Source organism: Psittacula echo (assembly GCF_963264785.1).
Source record: "Psittacula echo genome assembly, chromosome: 9".
Taxonomy (NCBI): domain Eukaryota; kingdom Metazoa; phylum Chordata; class Aves; order Psittaciformes; family Psittacidae; genus Psittacula; species Psittacula echo.
The window spans coordinates 6,622,867-6,645,303 of NC_137745.1; the positions used below are offsets into that span (position 1 = coordinate 6,622,867).

Below are 22,437 nucleotides of genomic sequence, written 5' to 3' on the forward strand. Positions count from 1 at the left end.
TTTCCAGTGTCATCAAGGAAATGAAAAAGATATCATGCATTAGCCACCAAATATCGTAATTTACTGTACTAGTAAGCACAAAAGAAGCCACTTTGTCCCATTACCTTCTTCCCTTTTTCCTGATGTGACATTTGGTTGCAGCTAACAGCTGCCATTTCATAAAGATGACTGTCTTGGTTTAACATGAATTAATTTAATTTGCTGACTACCTTGGGATGTTCCTAGCTTTGATTATAAAAGATGATTTGCATGGAATTCTCTTTTTATGAACACATTAATTGACTGCAATTAATTACTACATCTACCCATAACAGAGTGTTGATGGCATAATGAAATACGTGTCATTAAAAGTTGATACTAAAGATAATTCAGGCATTTGATTATCAAAGAAACAAAGTTTAGTAGATTAAAAAAACATTTCCCATTTAAAATGTACTTAAATATACCAAAGCTTCCATTTTCAAGGACAACTTCAGCAATTTGAAAAACATGTCTGGAAGAATACATCCTACGTTCTTAAAACTGGATTAAGAATGAGGATTAAACTGAAGGCATTTCCTTTTCATGCAGGTCAAAGATGCTATTGTTAATTATTTTACTACATATACCTAAAAGCTATAGATCTTTCTAGTCTGGACAATAAAACCTGAGCTGCGTTTTAAATGAACATTCATTATTCTGTTTAGATCTATCATTCACACTACTGTACTCATTTAAGTTTTACAGTCCATTCTATTTTGACAATCCAGACAAGAAGCATTGATTTTTGAATACAGACACTCAGAAATGGAATTCCAGAGTTTCTTCTGCTATTTCAAAAGCAAACTTAGAATCCAACTTCGCAACAGAACTTTGGCTTTACTGCTTGTAGTGCAATAATACTCTAAAAATATTATTTGCTCTTAGGATTACAAAAATGGTACTCGCATGTTAAGAAAAGCTGAATGTAACTTCTATGAGTAAATGTATGAAGGGTCTTACTCTATGCAAAAATTTAAATCCCCTGCTGTGCTGCCTTTACTAATGAAGTATATAAAGAGAGAGCAAAAGTTAACAACTTAAACCAGCATCAGCATGGTAGCTTAGTGGGGATGATAAAATCTTTATGCGCTGGTTTTTTCCGTATTCCGGTAAAAGCAGACGAAACGGAGTTTAAAACATTTTCTAAAACTTTTCATATTATTCAGGTTGTTCTCAAAAAATACTTTTTCAAAGTTTATTTTTCTTTAGAGTTTCATGAGATGCTACACCTTAAACACTATTGTTGGCTGTGACAGTCTTGTCTTTTACAGTATTAAACTTCACCAGTATTTACTGTTCCCCGTAATTTATGTTATTCCTTTGGTCAATACTTCGCACATGTATTTCCAGAGCATTTTAACAGAAACAGTGTAAATTATTATTTACTGAATTCAAGCACTGAAGATGAGAATCCTCAAGACCAAGAAAATACTGAGCACAGTGGAATAAAAATGCGCCTTCCTTACCTACAGCACCACTTCTAACATTGCCTACACTGACTAAGATGTATTGGAAATGGATTCTGGAACTACTTTGCTTGTTCAGACCCACTTCTAAGCTACTTCAGACTTACTTTGTTCTCTAAAGATGTTCCAGTGCTTTGTACGATCAATCTGTGACTCATAAAAGCTGGCACATTAAAAACTTTGGTAAGACATTGCAATTATTCTATGGGCCAAATTAAAGGCTTAGCCTTGTGCTTTGTACAGAAGCCAGTAGTAACGTAACAAAAGTATAGAGGAAAGAGGGTGCCTATAAAGAGAGAGTTCACCTGTGTATTTTTCTAAGCTCTAGCAGTGAGTTGTTTATGCACTTCTCAAGTTTAAGCTGAAAATATCAATTCAGTATTTTGAAAGGGGTCAAATTATGAGTTCTCCATGAAGCACATCAACGAAGCATACAAAATACTCTCATCTTAAAATCCATTATAACCCGCTTTTTTAAGAAGTCCTTGCACATATTTAGGATATTTACTGTTGCAAATGGATCTACAAAATAACTTAAATAAAAAGGAAAAGTACAGATTAGTTATGTGTAACTGGATTTACAAAAAAAGTAAAATATTTATTAATGAGTGGAACACTCATTAATATAATCACTGTGGGAAAACTCCCACACTTAGGGAGTGAAGAAATTATATTTTTGATATGTTTAGAATCCTAATCAATGAAATGATGAAAAAGATGGGTTTCTTTCAACACTGATTTATTAGAAGTGTTCAGGTTGCACACAGATCTCAAGCCATAGGACAGATGCGTCCGTGCTCATGTTAGTATACACCTATGCTAGAGCTGCCATACTTCGTTAGGCACTGGAACTCTTACCATGCACTTTCACAGAAAAACCTATTTGTACACATACAGTATAGATCATAGTCACAGTATTTTAATACAACAGAATACCTGTTTCTTGCAGTCTTCCTGGATGTGTCCTGCATTTTATTTCTGACTTGTGAATTTTAGTCAGGTTCAGCAATTGTGTAACTTGTGGCACATCTTTATTTAGCTGGCAGGTTAGAGGAATAACATCTGTGGGCTCACATGGCACAACTGGAACACCACACATAGCTAGAATCAAAAAACTTGGGCTTTACTTCACTCAGATGACACAACACAAATTTGACTTAGGTTATTTGTTAGGTTAAAACATGTTATGTTTCAGTTCACATGGTTATAACTACTTAATAGATTACACCAATTTGAAAATTTTGCTGCAATTTTCACTTTTAAGACAGTATGTAAGTTTCTATATGACAGCGCGGGTTTAGTCTGGAGAAGAGAAGGCTCAGGGGATACCTTCACACCCTGTACAACTACCTGAAAGGAGGCTGTAGCGAAGTGGGGGTTGGTCTCTTCTCCCAGGTTAAGAAGTGTCAGAACAAGAGGAAACGGCCTCAAGTTGTTCCAAGGGAGGTTTAGATAGGATATCAGGAAAAAATTGTTCACTGAAACGTTTGCCAAGCATTGAAACAGGCTTCCCAGGGAAGTGGTGGTGTCACTATCCCTGCAGGTTTTTAAAAGACATGTAGATGTGGCACTGAGGGACATAGTTTAGTGGTGGATTTGGCAGTGCTGGGTTAACAGTTGGACTTGATCTTAAAGGTCTTTTCCAATGATTCTATAACTTGCCTAGATAAGAAAATAAGCATACAGAAAATACTAATGCTCACCAGCTGTGCAATTACCACAGAATTGATAATCCAGTAATTAAAACGGCAATATTTTACCATACACACAGTTCATTAAAGCTGTCTACTCATTATGTTAACTACACTTCGGAATTTTGGAACTCATTTAGAACATTTACGCACATTTCAAAAACTGTTTAGAATGGAAGAAAGGAAACCATGCACCAACAAAATTAAATTAAATGAAAGCCAGTGAGGTCTCTAACTGCAGTTTCTGCTGAGAATTTACCAGATTCTCTCTGCAGTCATTTTTTTAAGTAATTTTTCTTTTCCAACCTCACCAACAAAGAGGAATAATCACAAAGATCACATACTCTCCCTTATTTAGGTGTTCCAAATGGAAGATACTTTTTGTTATACTTACAGTACTGCTAACTATCAGAAGCCAGAAGCCTTTTTTCAGGTGTGCACTTTCAAAGCCACAAAATGAAAATTTGAGTGAAACTGAAGCTGAGCCATACCTGGGGCTCCTCTAAAATAAGAAAGTGCCAGCTGTGCTTTTTCAGTTCCTCCTCTATTACCGCAACTATCAGCGAGGAATGAAACTCTTCCTTGGAAAACAGCAATTCAGGATTATGATGCTAGTCTGGAGACTGATCAAACTTTGACCAATATCCTGCTCTATTACAAATACAATATCTCATTTTTCAGGTCACCACCAATATTACGGTCCCAATGAACAAGGACATGTTAGGATAAATGGACTAAAAATCTCAGAGAGGCATTTACAATAGTTTCATAGTTCTGTTTCTTGCAATACTGTTCTGTTACAGTTTTGTCTTGGATTATTTAAAGAAGCAATCTTTCATCAGCTGCTAATGTCCAAAACTAAGAAAAAAACCCAGCAAATGCTGCTGTTTTTCTTTTTCCTTTCAGACACTCTTTTCTTGGCCAAAACCTGATTTCTGTCGGCATAATATACCCTCATTAAAGCAAGCTCTCTACTTGATAAATCTTGCCAGAATTTCTTCAACAAAATACTTCTAAGGAAGTCAATGTTTAAAACAGAGGAGTACACACACATACATTTAATTAGTTGCCTAAAGCCCAACACTAGCAGATTCACTATGCTGTGTTACCACTTCAGTTTTCATGAAATCATGCTATCTTTCAAACTGCCAATCTGATGACTAAGAAGCTTTTGATTTTATAATGCAAACAGTTATGATTAAGACTACATAGTAATTATAACACACCATCTTTCTCAGCTGTATCTTGAGGCTTGGATTTTAAAGTGAAGATCTTTCTCAGTTTACAGTTAGCTGAAATACTAATTCCATCCAAAGACTGGAAGGCAGCTCCTCTGAATATTTCACTGGTGAATCCCACCAAGTCAATACACATATTGCACCACTAGAAAAGAGAAACAATACTCTTTAATAAAACCCAAACACTAATCATTGCAGAAGAATTTTAGTGTAGAGTTCTCTATAAACAACATCTCAGTTAAGTATTAGATTTTCACAAGTTGCAATTAACAGTGCACATTTTGATAATAGAAAATCTATTGCTATATTTGCACGTACAGCTATTACTTATACAAATCAGTATACATAACCTAGTGACTGACAGCCCAACTAGCATATCTACAATATGTTTTGCAGCTAACTTGTAAGAAAATACATTCATTGAAGGTTTTCTGGGGAAAAGAAGTTGTTATTCAGTATTACTTCATAAGTTAAAGTTACGGCAGCTTAAGTGCCCCAGAGGTTAGAGCTGGATATTCTTTGATTATTTCTTTCTAAGATTCCTAAAAAAAATGACCTCTCCAAAGCCTGCACCCCTTCCACACTGAAAAATATCAGGAAAATGTACATTATGAACAAGACAGACCTCAGGGTATCACAACATCTTAAAACTACTTCTTGTGTATACAGCAAGTTAAACTATCTATCTAATCACTGAAAGCAGCATAGTCCTTCCTTTAACTAAAAGCAACAATAAAAAATCAGATAACCACGTAAAAGAGACAGATACGTATTCAGATATACTAAGAAATACAGACCTAGTATTGTTCAAGCACTAAGGTTATTAAAATATTTTGTCATTAGAACTGATCAGAGCATTTAGATGGATCTCTGATTAATGTTTTATTATCTAAATTAGAACACAAACCTGAAGTTCATATTCTGATTGACTTTAACATGGTACATTAATGCATACTTTAATCCTGAAACATTTATGCTAGTCTGGCACCAAGGCCAACTAACTGAAATTATACTGAAGAAAAAATAATTTCATTGTAGTAGATCTTGAACTTCAGGGGTATGATCTGATGTATATTAATTTATAAGAAAATCCAACCACAAAAAAAAAAATCTACCAAATTATCACAGCTGCCTCCACCAGAACTACTCTAAGTCATAACTTCAGAATTCTTTTCCAAAATATTCTTTCTCATGTTTAGCGTTAAATCCAGATCCACCTAGTATACTAGGTGTTACCTAGTTCTCTTGGTGCATACTTGTATTGTAAAATAGTTAAGCTATTCTCATCTCCACATGATTTTCTAAAGCAGTATTTGAGACTTGAGTCTTTACAAGGTTATATTGTAACCATCAGGTTTTGCATTTTGACAGCTATTATCTTACGTTGTGGCTGGGTGTGGAAGAGTAGAACAGGGAGATGATGATGGCCGTGGCTTGTTTTTATTAGTTTGTCATACACATTGTTTTATATGTGCCAAAATCTGGAAGAACCTGAAGTACAGGAAAGTAGCCATCAGCTACAGTCTACCTGCAGCTCCAGTGAGTGTAATAAAAGCTCACTACTACATGGTAAGGTACACATGAAAAGGAGCACTATAATGAAGAAGTATCAGGGACACAGAGAAATTACAGAGGCTGAATAGATGGAGGAAGTAAGGAATAAACACATCACAAACAACATTAATCTTGGAAAATGGGAATGAACTCCTAATGTCAGAAGAAGGGTAGAAAAGTAGTAGTATTAAGCAGTTCTGATACTATCCAGTAGAGAGGACATATACACCTATCTTGAATGAGCAGCAACTGAATTATAAACCAAACAGTAATTTCAACAGGTCTGTTGTGGGTGAGGGATAGAAATAGTTAACGAAATGGATCCAGGCGTTATCACCCTGGTCCAGCTTAAGCCCTGAGAACAGTAAAGAAAATACCAGGTGCTGTTGCCCTGGTCTGGCTTAGGCCTTGGGAACCGTGAAGAAAACACCAGGTGTTAATGCCCCGATTGGCCTAAGCCTTGGGAACTGTAAAGAGAACAATGAAGGGTAAAGATCGGTTAGCAAAACAAAGCAGGGGGTTTGCAAGATAAAGCAGGATGTGCATCTCAAAGACAGACCAATCAGTGTGAATATTTGTAACCCTTAGTAGTTTTGCTAAATCGGGATGATAAGGGAGTAGAAGAGTGAAAAGTTACTGCTTAGCACCTAGGAGACTATAAAAGGGATACAAGATGCGAAATAAAGGTCTTCAAGTTTCACCAGAACTGGAGTCTGTCTTTGATACGTATAAACTTCCATAATATGCCTCTGGTGAAAAAACCTGTGCTCAACCACAGTCCAAGAAATACTCCCAAGATACTTACTATTCTGCGCTTCATTGTAAACAGCGGAATTTTTGCATGCAGAGGGGTTACAGACAACTGCTTGTGGACTGTTGATAAATACAATCTTCTTTTAATATTTCCTAAATCAGTTATCCTATAAAAGAAAAAGCAGGAGAGAACAGAACAGATTTTTGTCAATTCAGTAATCCAGTATCTTTGGACAAGATATCTTTTTATCATAAACACATCTATTCATAGGCAGAACCTTTGTGTCAGTGATAGCAAATACAGAATTTGAGAATTACTGCTTTTACAAGATGAGTAATAAGATTTCTTTCTCCAATTCAAAATTGGCAGCTATATTCCTGCACATAGAAAATCACTTTACATGTTCATTTTATTTCAACAGTCTACCTCTTTGCTAGCTTTCCACAGCCCTTCAGACTACGAAAGAATTCAATTTGTATGAACCGAGAACCCAGCAGCCTTTAATAATCGCACTTGCTTCTGCCCCTTAAGCTTGTGTTACCTTGGGACACAATGTTACATGCTAACTAGAAAAACATTATTTGCTTTCTTTTCCTAAAAATGTCTCTGTCATTTCATATAGACTCTCATCAGCTTATAGACAGAGACACAAGACATTGTCTGATTTACTTTTTGAGCACGTCTCTTCAAATGTGAATTATATTACAGAAGTTTATTACTCGCTATTCAGGTAATCTGACAATGATACCAAGGACATTTCTAACAGATACAGACCACAGCCATGCTCACAAAGATTAGGTTTCCTTTAAATTGGTAAAGATGCTCATTTTTATGTTCTGTTTCATTCAAGTTGTGAGCAGCTGCACTGGTTTTAGTTGGCATAGAGGGAAGTTTCTTCAAAATAACTTATAGAGAGCTGTGCTTTAGATTTGTGTTGAAAACTGTACTGATGGCACAGAGGTGTTTTCATTATTGCTGAGCAGAGCTTACACAGCATCAAAACCTTCTGTGCTTCTTATACTAGCCTGCCAGCAAGGAGGCTGGGGGGTACAAGAAGTGGATATGGGCAGTGAGAGCACTGCTATGTGTGGCTTAGCTACCTACTGGGGTTAAACCACAACAGCAGCACAACCTTGATATCCCCCAGTAGTTCTACCTTATTATACCAGAGAACAGACATTACTTTATAGGCTGCAATCTGTATGGGGAAGTAATGATTAATTTACCTATTATTTTTGAACAAGACTATTTCTAACAGATGGGTATTCCTCTGTAATTAGCAGCCCCTTTTAGAAGATGACAAATTGTTACAATAAATTTTCTGTCACTAGTTAGTATTGTTAGACATCCTCATAATTATTATATTTAAATGCTGGGGTTTACTTTGAAATTGTGAGAAAGCCCTGTAGATTTTTTTATTATTGAAAACACTTTTTCATGAGTAAGGACTATTTGTAGCTTAGCTAATGAAATGTTGCCACCCAAAATCTATAGGCAAACACCCTAGAATCTTCTTAGGTTTCCTTAGGTCAGCTTAGGAGGGCATTAACTCTAGAGCAAGTTACATACTTGAGCTATTCTGCCAATTCAAGAGTTCAGTCAAGGGCAGTACAAAATATACTGCAAGTATGTTAAGATCAAAAAGTTCTACCAGTACACATAATAAAGATACAGTAGCACCTTGTTTCCCCATAGTCATTAAGATCATTATGCATATCAAACAAAGCCCATCAGCCTTCCAGAACTTCTTGATTCTTTCCTCTCCCCTGGAGACCATTCGATGTTTAATCTGTTAATCTTCATAAGATGGGTGGGCAAATAAAAACACAGTGGAGGAGTCTACTAGCTGTTTCACTTTGCAAGACTAGCAGTTAGTCTAGTCACATGCACTTCAAAGGCAAAAATTTCACTAGTGTGTCAGGGGAAGCACATTACCTCCTCACCACTGCTATCATTTGACATAGCAGATTTCAGAATCATCTGCGCATATTTATGGATGTATGAATAATAACATCAAGCCCTTGAAAAGTTATTTCATCAGAAGACCTCAAAGTGTCTTACATGGTGGACTTGATCCTACTTTTCAAGACTTAGTTCCATTCACCACTTTGCTTCTCATATGCCCTTTGATGGAAAACCTATGGATGTAGTTTTCAGAAATCTCCACTCTGTCTAAACCTTGATATGAGATTAAGGTAATAAAGAACTCTAAAGAACTGAAGTAGTGTTTGGTTGAAATCCCTAAGGAACCACACAGCTGCAATAACCTGAGTGCTGAAGCACAAATACTATTCCTGCTGAATCTCAAGCTGTGTAATTCTCAATGTAGAGTGTTGCTTTAGATGATGCTACAACAGAGAGGTAGGTGCCTAGACTGAAGTCATGCATAACTCCAAACAACTGGTAATAAAAACTTAAATTCACTTTATAATATTAGTTCAGTATGTTTAAATTTTATTATTTATATTTATATTAACAGTTTTATCTTTCTCTCTCCTGAAAAATATTAGGTACCTCAGCAATAAAAAGGCCATTAGTAAATGTACAGCTCAGTTACATTCCAAAGTGCAGTGCAGTACTGAGCACTTTCATTTAGATAAAAATACATACATTTATATCCAACTCTGTCATGTAAGTCTAAAATAAGATGGTTTTTGTGATGGCATGTGTGCTGTAAAGAAGCATCAAACTTAAGATATATAGTTACAACCAAACCTAAAGAGGTTTAAGATTTATGTTAATAATTACATTTAAAACAATAAAGATACTTATATAGGACAGGCAAAAGTAGGTGAAACATTTGAAGAACTGGCAAAATTGGAAAAAGATGGTCTTAAAATTCTGTAAAATCATTTACTTCCTGGGAGAAGAGTTGGCATAACTTTCAGACTTCAGTTACATTGCTTCTTGGAAAAGAAACCAAGGGGCTGATGAAATTCTCTTCTGAAATAATTCAGACAACAGGAATTAGACCATTTGAACTCCCACTTGTAAAATGATACAAGAATACCTGCGGTGAAACTCAACTTTTTCCTGTTATCAAAAAGCACCAACCTATGCTAAACCTACAAAGGCAAGAAACATCTGCAGCACACATCTTGATTTTCAAAGATGTACTAAAAAAAACTATATAGGAGTTAAAGTATTTTTATTATGTCTGTGCTTGAGTATTTATATCTAAGGGCCAGACATGTGATAGAAAAGTAACAAGACCATGTTGAGAAAAATGAGGTAGTCGACAGGAAAATCAACCTCATTTATAATAACATTCCTGTGATCAGCAGGTGCATAACTCTCCCAGCTATGGTCATTAACTGCATTCATTTCACACTTAACATCTACATTTGCAAACTATTTGAAAGCAAAATTACCTACCAATTTCATTTTCAATTTTATTTTATTTTCAGCTTTAATTGACTATTCTCCTCACAATGGTAACTATATTGAGATTGCAAGTAAATGGCAGCAACTACCCAAGAGTACAGACAAACCCATCTTCTCAGATTACCTATTCACTTTGCTTCTGTTCACCATTTGTTAATGTTCAATTCAAGGCTTAAAATGAACTTAGAAAAAATGACGCTGGACTGCTAAAGGGATGCTTCATTTATCAGGCTCACTTATTCTTAAAATGGAAGTATTTGTCTCTTTATAAATGACTTAAACTGGAAGTTTACCAAACATAAAAGCAGGCATTTCATTGATGTTACTAAGCAAAGGGCAACTCTCACACAATTTGTTATTAATGGAAATCTCTTTGTATCCTGGTCAAAACCCAGATAAAATCCTCTGCTAAAGCTTAACTATTAGTATGCTAGTATATTAATGTACTTAGCAACTGTAGTGCTATTTTCTCCAGAAGTAGTATGTGCTTCAGAAAATCAGATAGTATCATCTCCATCTCCATTTTAAAACATAGGAAGCCAAAGAAATAGCAATGGTCAGCTGATTTGTCATGTTTACAGATTCTTAAGAGTGGGATATTTTTCGTTTTGGATATCTGTTTCCTGAATTACCACCCATGCTGTGTTGGTACTCTTAATGAAAGCGCTGACTGCAAGAGTTATTAACAAATGTTTGCTTTAACATGTATGTTAATGTCCTTTGCAAGCTATGGAATTTAACATAACCTAATACTTTTAGGAATGTTTCTGTATTTCACTCCTGCTTCACATAGAATTCAAGGAACCTTATGCTAGCCAACATCAGAATTTCAAATAATCCCTCCAGCTACATCTGTTCAATAAAGTTTACCTTCAGTCCCTATCTAAAATCTTCACACACTGTCAGAAGTATGACAGAATTAGCATTTCTGTCCTACTTCTAATTTTAAAAGGTTGGTCTAAGTTTTGCAAGATTAATTTTATTGTTCTGTATCTGAAAGCATGCTAGGTCTTCAGATTAATATGAATAATTTATCATATCTCTGTCAGCAAAGCTAAAATGATGAGTATGATAGCAGGCAGTTCACAAATTCAAGCTATTACTGTGCATGTAAAAACCATGTGCTGGTTATCAAAAACTAGAAAGTAATAAACTTGTATTAACAGAAGAAACTGATTGAAAAAAGGAAATACAGTACAACTATCTATATTCTGCAGCACTGTTCACAAGCCTTGCAATTAATTTTTTTATCAACAACTACTTTAGGAACACAAACATTTCAAGCCCCTTTCCCCCTGCAGATTCCTGTATACATAACTAGCTAAACTTTCACAGAAAACTTCTTAAACCTTATCAGGTATGTTCCAGAGTTTGAAACTCCCCAGAGTTCCTGTTTATTCAATAAATCAAGAGCATCTCTGTGTTATAAACCCACTAAGCTTCTATGTATGATCAAAAACATCACTCCTCACAGAGTAAAAAGAAGCTACAACTGTAGTTTCAGTTATGCTAATTCTGAGATGTCATTTCAAAGAGAGTTAGGAAAATGCCAGATTTTCAAAACATAATGCCCACCGAGTTCAGTTATTCCCAAGGTTTCTAAAATTCTTCTGCCTTGCAAAATATATATGTGAACAAAAAGCAAGCAGCTGTCTTAATTAGGATGAATTTCAAAAAGAAAAAAAAAATCCCTAAACTAAATTAGGTTTAAAATACAAAGTCCTACCTTTAAATTACAGACTAAACCCTGTATGTGGGGAGGAATAATCCCATGTGCCAGAACAGTCTGAGGGTGGATTGTCTTGAAAGCAGCTTTGTACAAATTGACCTCAGGGTCCTGGTCACTGATGGAGAACAAGTCGACCCTGAGTCAGCAAAGCACATCTCCAGCATAGGTCAAGAGCACCCTGGGCTGCAGAAGGAAAAGCATTGCCAGCAAACCCAAGGCAGCAACCATTCCTCACTACTCAGCCCTGGTAAGACCACAGCCGGAGCATGGGGTCCAGTACTCAGCTCCATGAGACAGGAGACATAGGCATACTGGTGCAAGTCCAGTGCAGGATAATGAAGATTAAGAGACTAGAACATCTGACTTAGGAGAGGTTCAGGGAGCTGAACAGGGAGGTTCAGTTTAGCCTTGAGAAGGTTCAAGAGGATTTCACTAATGTGTATAAATCCCTGACAGGAGGGAGTAAAGACCAAGCCAGAGTCTCCTCAGCAGTATTGAAAGAATGGGTAACAGGCAACGTGCAGAAATTGAAATATTCTCTGGTGACGATAGGTGGTAAATAATTTATCCTTCAAACATTTTATCAACCTTCAGATTCTAAATTCATGTCAAAAATTAAGCATGCCACAGAGGAATGTATGATTTTACCAACATGACGTAGGTTATAAATGCCCACTAACTCACAAACCACTGAGACTTAAAACCGTGCATGAATTATTACAAATCCAATGAGGAATTTTAATAATTGAGTCAATTCACACTAGCGTATTTGTTAAAATAACAAAACATTCCAAGACAACTCTACTTGCACAAAGGCACAGAAGATGACAGAACTACCCAGCAACATCAAATAGCACACCATCCTGACAATGAAATAGATTATTCACATTATAATGAACATCACAGGGTTTCCAATGGCCTAATGTTTCATTTGTTAATCCGGATCTTAGTTGTCCTGCTGGTTACAAAACTGAGTTGTGCTGGTTATTAACAACAGGTGCCACTAGGGGGGCGGAAAGCTGTCCAAGACTGACAATAACTCAAGTTCCCATTCATGATTTTCAGTTTGTTCTGCCTTCAAAGGAATGTCAGTATTTAAAACATCCAAGAAATAACGATCTCATTAGCTTAATTCCTTATTGACCTGATAAATCATCACGCTTTAATGCAAAGTCTACTACCACAATTAATGGCTACAAACAGGCACTAAGTATTCCAAGGACATTTTATGCACCTTACAGTAACTCAGTGGAGAAGTCTCGTCCCAGCGGCACAAAAATCTGAAGTGTCAGAAATCTCTGGATCAGTCCCACTAGAAATAGGGGGAAGAAAATTCAATCAATGTGCTGTGTGAGTGCAGATGCCCATTTCAGCATCAAGCATTTCAATTTTGTACCAACAGCTACGCTCCTGCAACACTATTTCCCAAGGTTCACATAGCATATGAACATGACAAAAACCTGAAGAAAACCAATTCAAGCTGCAATACAAGTGTTGTTTTTACAAGTCCCATCTGTGGCTTTGCTGGAATTCTCATGAAAATAAAATGCAACTTTTTTATTTTTACTTACAATTCTTGTGTTCCAAGAGCACCAAATCTCCCATATGAATTATAAAGTTAAGTAATACTTTCCTATTAAAATTATATTATACTCATATCAAACTTGTGACCATGTTTGTGACAACATACATGTCCTTAAACAACTTCAAACAACTGAGCAAGTGGCTGCACGGTTCTGGTTACTGGCTTGGCTTAAATCACGACAGTTCTTTGTGGCACCCAACATGGGTCCCGAAGGGTTGAGATAACGACAGATCTGACCAGAGTGTGCCTAGTCGTATCTGTGATAAGCATTTATTGTTTCGGATTAATAGCCACTCGTCACAATGCTGACTTACTGGCTGTCAAAGTTGTTGCTCTTATCTCAAGAGTTTCAGCATGTCTACGTTACTTATAGCTGGTAGTTGCTGGTTTAGTGTTTACTGGCTGGGGGGCCTGGGCTAAGGTTCTTATTTCGCTGTACTTTATGGTAATGACTTGTAATACAATAGAGTCATTGATCATGAAACTGATCTGGCTTGCGTTCCCAGTGTGGTCATCACCTTTATACTTCAAGGGGTATATAATAGAAGTGTCTGGCAATTACACTTTCATTTTTTTCCTCCTCGGGTGGTCAACCTATGAAGGAGAGGGTGAATCGAGTCAGTTTGCCGAGGTGAAAGCCATCCAGCTGGCCTTGAACATTGCTGAACGAGAAAAGCGGCCAGTACTTTACCTCTATACTGACTCATGGATGGTGGCAAACGCCCTGTGGGGGCGGTTGCAGCAATGGAAGCAGAGCAACTGGCAACACAGAGGTAAACCCATCTGGGCTGCTGCACCGTGGCAAGATTATCGCTGCCCGGGTGCAGAACCTGGTGGTTAAGGTACGCCATGTAGATTCTCACATACCCAAGAGTCAGGCCACTGAGGAACACCAGAACAACCAAGAAGTGGATAAAGCTGCTAAGATTGAAGTGGCTCAGATGGGCTTAGATTGGCAACATAAGGGTGAATTATTTTTGGCTCGGTGGGCCCATGACACTTCAGGCCATCAGGGCAGAGATGCAACATATAGATGGGCTCGTGATTGAGGAGTGGACTTAACAATGGACACTATTGCCCGGGTTATTCATGACTGTGAAATATGTACTGCAATTAAGTAAGCAAAATGGTTAAAGCCTCTTTGGTATGGAGGACGATGGCTGAAGTACAAATATGGGGAGGCCTGGCAGATTGATTATATCACACTCCCACCAACCCGCCAAGGCAAGCGCCATGTGCTTACCATGGTGGAAGCAACCACTGAATGGCTGGAAACATACGCTGTGCCCCATGCCACTGCCAGGAACACTATCCTGGGCCTTGAGAAACAGATCTTGTGGCGACACAGCACCCCAGAGAGAACTGAGTCAGACAATGAGACTCATTTCCGGAACAACCTTATAGACACTTGGGCCAAAGAGCATGCATTGAGTGGGTATATCACGTCCCCTACCATGCACCAGCCTCTGGGAAAATCGAAAGGTACAACGGGCTGTTATAACCTACACTGACAGCAATGAGTGGTGGGACTTTCAAACACTGGGATACACATTTACCAAAAGCCACCTGGTTGGTCAACACCAGAGGATCTGCCAACAGGGCTGGCCCAGCCCAGTCAGAACTTTCACATACTGTAGAAGGTGATAAAGTTCCTGTGGTGCACATAAAGAATTTGCTGGGGAAGACAGTCTGGGTTATTCCTGCTCCAGATAAAGGGAAACCTACTCATGGGATTGCTTTTGCTCAAGGACCCAGATATACTTGATGGATAATGCAGGAAGATGAGGAAGTCCAATGTATACCTCAAGGGGATTTGATTTTAGGGGAAAGGAGCCAATGAACTCAATTGTATGCTGTTGCCTGCTGTGTAGCACTTTTATAGCCCACCAACTAGATGTCTTCATGTCACCAGTGACTGGCCCTGACTTCCCTCTGACCATCATCCCAACAAAGAATGAACTTTGATGAAACCAGATGAGCTCAGCGGTGAGGAGTTACGCAGTGTCATCAGCGGGCCAATCCAACACTACACACTGTCTCTCCTGCTCTGAAAGACTGTTACAAGAGGTGGAGCCCAACATTGTGGACCAGATGAACTCAGCAGCTTTGTAGGGATTGGTCCATGCACCAATGAATGATATCTCTCTTTGTGCATGTGTGTGCGTATGTATGTATATATATATATATATATATATGTATATAAGACAAAGACTGTGTATTGAAAAATGTGGGATCTGAGAAAGACATGAATGCTATGCAATAAGGAGTGGATACTGTCCTGGGTTTAGCAGTAGCAATCATTTTTCTCCTTCTTAGTAGCCGGTGCAGTGCTGTGTATTTGACTTTCAGCCTGCGAACAACGCTGACAACACTGATGTTTTTAGTTGCTGCTCAGTAATGTTTACTCTGACCAAGGACTTTCTGAGTCTCATGCTCTGCCAGGGAGGAGGGGAAGCCGGGAGGAAGCAGAGACAGGACATCTGACCCAAATCAGCCAAAGAGGTATTCCACACCACAGCACGTCATGCCCAGGATGTAGAACTGGGGGCAGTTCCCCAGAAGGGTTAGATCACGGCCGGGGTCCAGCTGGGTACCAGTCGGTGGGTGGTGAGCGGTTGGATTCTCTTCCCTTGTTATTTCTCTTATTATTATTGGTGGTAGCAGTAGTGGTTTTGTGTCATACCTTAGTTACTGAACTGTTATTATCTCAACCCGTGGGAGTTACATTCTTTTGATTCTCCTCCTCATCCCTCTGGGAGCGGGGAAAGGAAGAGGGGGAGTGAGCTAGTGGCTGCATGGTTCTGAGTTACTGGCTGGGCTTAAACCATGACAAGAAGTGAACCCAACAGCACTAAGACAGCATGTATCAACAAGGATCTTCCCTACAGCCATTACTTTAATTTCTATACCTTTTACTCATTTGTATCTGACCATCTAAAAAGCTAACAAAAAACCCACTTTGCTAACACTGAATTATGCCCAAAGTAAAGGAGAATAGAGCAAGTTTTATATCACAATACAAGACTGATTTAATAATCAGAACAACATCACAGACATTAAATTCTTTGATACTTACATGTTTGTCTAGTTTCCTTTGGTAGCTGCATTTTGTTGACTTGACTGTTTCCTTCAAGTACAAAAATAAAGCCTTTTACTTCTCTATCATATTCCTACAGAAAGGAACAATAACCAAACATAAGAATCATGACAGAATTCTTCTCCTCACAATCAACCACACCACTATCATGCAAAGTTGAATTTTTTACATCTCAAATGGCAGATGGCACTGCAAGTATGACAGGAGTTCAAATATCATGGTAATCTATTTTTATGGATTATGTCCTTTACTTGCATGTTTTATGAACAAATAATGCTGACAAACAGGACTCATGCTCCAATGGGCCCAACTCAACCCATTAGGTAGCAGAATAGCAAAATTACTTCCTAAATATTTAAACTACAAAATTAATCTTCATTCATGTTTGTTTTATACTCGTTTTATAAGTTTCTTTAAAAAAAAACAACTTACTTTCCATATAGCTGACGGATTGCCACAAATCTTCCATATTGCTTCTGGGTTCTTGCCTTGAGCACTGAATATTTCAACAAATGGGCCACCCTATGAAATGATGATGAAATGGTTTAAGGATACACCATCCAATCACATGTTCAGCACTGAATCATCAATGGTCAAGATGAGTAGGTAAGAACAATATTAGGCTGTTACCACAGTCAGTATTACTGATCAGACAGACAGCAGAACACTAATAACAGTTTCTTGACTACCCTAACATAGCAATTAAAATAGTCAGTATTTGGCTTTAATGGAGGAGAAGAACATAAGATTGAAGGAATACCATGCAATGTTTAAAATTTTATTTTAGAGTGTCATTCTCTAAAAAGCAAAATTACAGTAATTTTTCATGTTTTGAGATTAGTAATTTATATTTGCATACGGTTAATTTCTACCAGTCATTAAATGAGGTGAGTTTTAAAACTTACTGCTAAAAAATAAGCTATTGCAGATTGAATGTTTTGTCTGATTTCCTATGGAAATGAACTTTATATAATCTGTCTACGCATGTATGTTAAAGACATTTCCCAGTAACTTCTCTACTAGTTATCAAATTCCAGCCTGATTTGACCAGTCTGGGAAACTCACAAAAATTTACTATCTTTTCTGTGCCAACTTATGTGGCCTCATAGTAGATCTGACCCTACCAGTATTACCATAAAAAGGGCTGTACTCATGCTCCAGCCTTCACAAGACATCAGATCATTAATAGTGGAAAAAGATTATGAATGTCTCTGCCAGGTGACAACTCCTTACATAGAGCATGTGCACTATTAAACATTAAAGAATCTAACTCCAGGCACTTGGGGGACATAGGCTTTATCACCTCTCCTTTGGGAATTATTTGCTTCAATATTTTTCCCATTTGATGTCACATTTTTGGTGACATCTGATGTACTCAGCCTACAGTTTGCTAGGCATTTTCTCAGCAGCATGGTTGACCTAATCAATCATTACAACTCTGCTGCTCTCTTCTCATTCCTAGTTGCCTGCACTCCCTAATTCTTTCTGCTCAGCTGCCCAAACAATCGCCCACAAGTCAGAATGAACAAGAGGGGTGAGCAGACATGGCATGAGAAAAAGTCACTTATTGCCATGGAGGATGGCTGGACCTCAGGGGTGGCCAAGGGGGAGTTAAGCAAGTAACTGTCAAACTCCACAATCAATTGGAAGGGAGTATGGAGCGTCTTTTGGGGAGCACAATCCTGCAAAGTTGACTGCACCAAGGCAATGGAACCAAAAAATACTATATAAAGCTCAGATAGCCTAGGTAACAGCACCAGAAATACCAATTTCTGGTACAGATGTAGAACATCGGGGATCAGTGGGGGAAAGAGCAGTTACATGTGTGTTGCTCTCTTCAGAGGGCACTGGTGTAGAGAAAGGGAGGCAAAGCATAGTGAAAAGGAAGGTCAGGAAATCAAATGAAGCAATGAGTGTTGTTACAACCCTGTGCTGGACCAAAAGAATAAACCAACCCACATTTTCTGACTACACCTGAAGTGCTGGACTTGCTCCCTTGATTGGGTGGGAGCAGATGGTGTGCCTTCCCTGGCCAGTGAGAGTAAAGACAGACAAGAAGCTATGGGTAACAGCATGTTAGTGTCCATGCTAGCCCTGACAGCATCAGCAGCTACTTGATGCAACATTGCTAGAAAAAATACTGAATAATGAAAAATTCCAAAACATTTTTGTTTCTGGACTTTTTGCCCACCCCACTTCCCCCAACTAAGCCAACTTTAACTGCGTTCTCCCAGAGATGAAATGAAAAAGGGTAATAAAAACCTATTTGTTTTACCTGATACTGATTTTTAAACATTTTCCAGTTTTCACAGGCAAAAGACTGATTTCAAGCTTCTTAGACAGTAATGTCTTAAAATTGCCTGTAAATAAAATAAAAATGGAAACCAGATCAGATATTAGAAATTTACCCCGGGCTGTTTCCAGAAACACCAGTTCAGTTTAAACGTTCAGATTATAAGGAAAGGGAAATTTAGAAACCATGGCATTTTTAACAGGCCTACCAAAAAATGTAATTACTATGTTGATCTTATTCTTTCATGCTGCTGCTGCACATCAAACATGGATTGCATGATTCTGCATGTTAGACAAGCTTCCATACAAATCTCCCACTTGTTCAATTAGCATAAATGTTTTTTTAAGAATGAGTATATTAATAGCTATATTGAACTATTCCAAATTATGAACTAGACATTTTAGAAATGCCTTTTAAAGAACGTACTTCTAACACATGTATTGTTTCTTTATATATAGATATTCATTTTACATACACAGCACTCATTCTGGAAATCATCATTTGTTAATTTTTTTTGTCTGCAGCCTTATCTTTGCTATTATCTGCAGCCTTTAAACAAGCCACAACTACTGAAAATTACATGATTCATGCCTCAGAAGTAGTGGCACCGTGGAGCTAATCTCAGAGTGACCTACTGCTTTGATTCACTTGGGCAGAGCTAAATGTGAAGGACCAGTAGTGCAAGAGAGGCAGAAGAGAGGCCCTCCAACAGTATGTATTTACGAGTATTACTGCAACTCTCAGTGGTGTACCTGTCTTTCTATAACTGAGGATTTCACAATCCCTCAGGTTTTATGTATTCATTTTACACGAATGAGGTAGAAGGGAAGACACTGCTTTTACTTGGAGCAAAGCCCTTTTGCTTTAAAAATCAGTTTCAGATTTGCTAAATGGCATGCATTTCATACAACCCTCACATATTCTGCAGTTATGTTATGCTTTATTACATCTCAGGGAAAAATATTAAAGCTAAATAAATGTAGGGATCCTGATGGAAGAGTGACTGTATTAGAAGTATAAAGTTCCAAGACTGAAAAGAGTAACTCATCTCTTTCATAGACTACCACTGATATTCTAGTCAGGAGTCTCCTGAGACTGTAATCAGCCTATATATTTTGAAAAAAACATTTAATCTGTAGCATGTATAGGTTGCTTCATACCATACCATCCTTCAGGATTGAAAGGTAATGCTACTTAGCAAGGTGGACAACTACAGTATTTGTAGACACTGCTGTAGTCAGAATTACATGTAAGACATAGCATTTAATACTTCACTGTGTTCTCATAAAGCATACCTGGCTTTCATAGGAGTCAGTCCACTAATGGCAAATCACACAGGGTTCTGAAGGAAGATGCAAACAGCTCCGCATACAGTGCATGAGTGGAAGTCACCTTGATATATTAACTTGGGTTCAACACTACGCTAATACACTTTGACTCTCAGCAGTGCTTATTAGCTCTAGCTTGACATCACTAACTTATCTTCACTGTATTGTATGGAGATAATTCTCAGTTGGCTCTGAGCACATAAAGAACATATATGTGAAGACACACCTTTATCACAAAAAAACTTCTGCTACTGATTAATTCTTTTTAAGTGGAAGAAGCAGGTGTCTGAACTGAAAAGTTCTCATTCAAATGATGTTTAAGATAGTAAAGATGATCAAATAATTACAATTTCCATAACAGATCACAGAAAAAGTTGAATACGTATGAAGAAGTAAGATCTACGAAGTATATGGTAGTAGAAGAATACAGAACTGTGCAAATGAAGGACTATAAACCTCATACCATCACAAGGAGTCCTCAAATTGGCAACTAAAGTTCATTCTTACAAAATGGCTTGATATTTGCCACCAATGTAGTTGGTTTTTAAACTGACATACAGGAAGCTAACTTATTTACTAATTTGCAAAACGTATTTTATACAGACTCAGGAAACTGACGACCCTTGTAACTTTTCAGTTCATAACAAGCTGGCTCTTTTTAGTGAAAGGGAAACTAGACCCAAGCTTTGTAAACTTTGTGTTGGGACAATTCATTCATACTAAGCTGATTACCGTAAACTTTGTCAGTTTGTCTTTCATAAAGGCAAAAAGTATTGCAAGTGACACTGCAATACATATTTGCTTATATATTGCTTACTTGTAACTTTGTAATATCCATTAAGTTACTACAAATGAAGACTAGAAATTACCTTTGTTATTAAGATTGGTAGCTGCTAAAAGTGTTAAGTGAACGACATTTGTCATATAAGTACACTAAGATAATATTAAGTGCTTTTATTATGTGTCAAGTATTATTGTCTTTATAGTAACCTGTAATTAAAAACAAAAGAGAACAGCCTGGAAAATTGATAGTTGCAGTATTTTTCATCTTTCCTCCTCCAGAAATTCTAAAAATCAACTGTGCTTAAAATCCAGTGGGATATTTTAGAAAAGCCAATGGCATCTTGAAATGTAAGTCCTCAATTTTTTGCATATTTGTCAAATAAATAGACATATTTACAGAATGCCATGAAGTAGCAGTTTACTCATTTTTCAGTCACAGATCAGACTTATTTTCTTATTGAACCACGTACTTTAGTACATCTCTCCAACTTAAAATACAAGCCTAAAGTGTCAGTCAATGACAAACCAAAAATGTAGCTTCTAAAGCTAAGGAACAACAAAAGCTATTTATCTTTGGAAAAAGAGATTCCTATCAGGTTTTATCTTGTAAGGTCTTTATTGGTGCACTAACTTTAATCATTAGTTTCACAATGTTTCCTGCACCAAAAATAAAGTGGTAGCAGTCCAAAGAGCCCTCTGATCTTTCCATTCACACAAAACACTTAAGACCCTGCAAAAAATTCTCCATCCTATGACTTCTTCTTCTGTGTATTTTGTTGCTTTAAACTAGAATGTTTCATTCAAGTATTTAAATATTTTGTGTTTATGTAGGCCTAGGATTCAAATAGTTACAAGCAAAAGAGCATTTCACAAATAGTAGAGTTAGACCTTCATGCTTCTTTAAATTATCTAACACTAAGCACTGCTCTAACCCCAAGGGAGGGAGGGATGGACAGATTCATACAGTCCTACAAACCTTCACAAACATAGTCCATTTTAAGGCAAGAGACAACTTATGTAAGTTTATGAATACATTTTTATCATCAACATCCCAGTGAAGAAGCTGTGTTTATTTAAGATTTTCTATTCCAAAGTCAAAAGTGTGAAGCAACATAAAGTGAATTTGCATTGAAAAATGACACTAACACACCTTTTTTTGGCAGGGAACATACGCTTAGATCCAGGACTGTTAATACATATAACTCACCATCACGGGCCCAAAGCCAGTGCTGATTTATGGTAGGCTGGGATACACCAGAGAAAGCACTTTATCACTGATGAAGGGTTTTAGTATCTTCCAGACAAATGAATTCCACATATTGAATATTTAAAGCTGGGTTTGTAACACCACTATATATTTTCTCAAAATACAAGTTAATGTAATAAATGGGCAGAAAGACCATTAATGAGCTATACTGACACTACTGGTGTTCCTATGTGAAAAGCAGCACAGCCAGCTTTGGAATAATTAGAAATCAAACATATTTAAAATGTAGCATTGTTCATACATAAAG

At 37.3% G+C, this 22,437-nt stretch overlaps 1 protein-coding gene across 7 annotated transcripts in view; it reads right to left on the reverse strand.

The window, feature by feature from the left end:
• LOC308224929 (protein CFAP20DC-like) overlaps window positions 1-22,437 on the reverse strand; it is a 136,910-nt gene that overhangs the window by 35,209 nt on the left and 79,264 nt on the right. For all 7 annotated transcript variants that reach the window (XM_080625315.1, XM_080625309.1, XM_080625310.1 and 4 more), the window contains 7 exons: window positions 18,795-18,879; window positions 16,952-17,041; window positions 16,499-16,592; window positions 13,077-13,149; window positions 6,776-6,890; window positions 4,405-4,561; window positions 2,424-2,588 (listed from right to left, as the gene is read on the reverse strand). In XM_080625315.1, coding sequence (XP_080481441.1) covers window positions 2,424-2,588; window positions 4,405-4,561; window positions 6,776-6,890; window positions 13,077-13,149; window positions 16,499-16,592; window positions 16,952-17,041; window positions 18,795-18,815 — 715 coding nt within the window. In that variant the 5' untranslated portion in view covers window positions 18,816-18,879. The remainder of the gene's footprint in view (window positions 1-2,423; window positions 2,589-4,404; window positions 4,562-6,775; window positions 6,891-13,076; window positions 13,150-16,498; window positions 16,593-16,951; window positions 17,042-18,794; window positions 18,880-22,437) is intronic.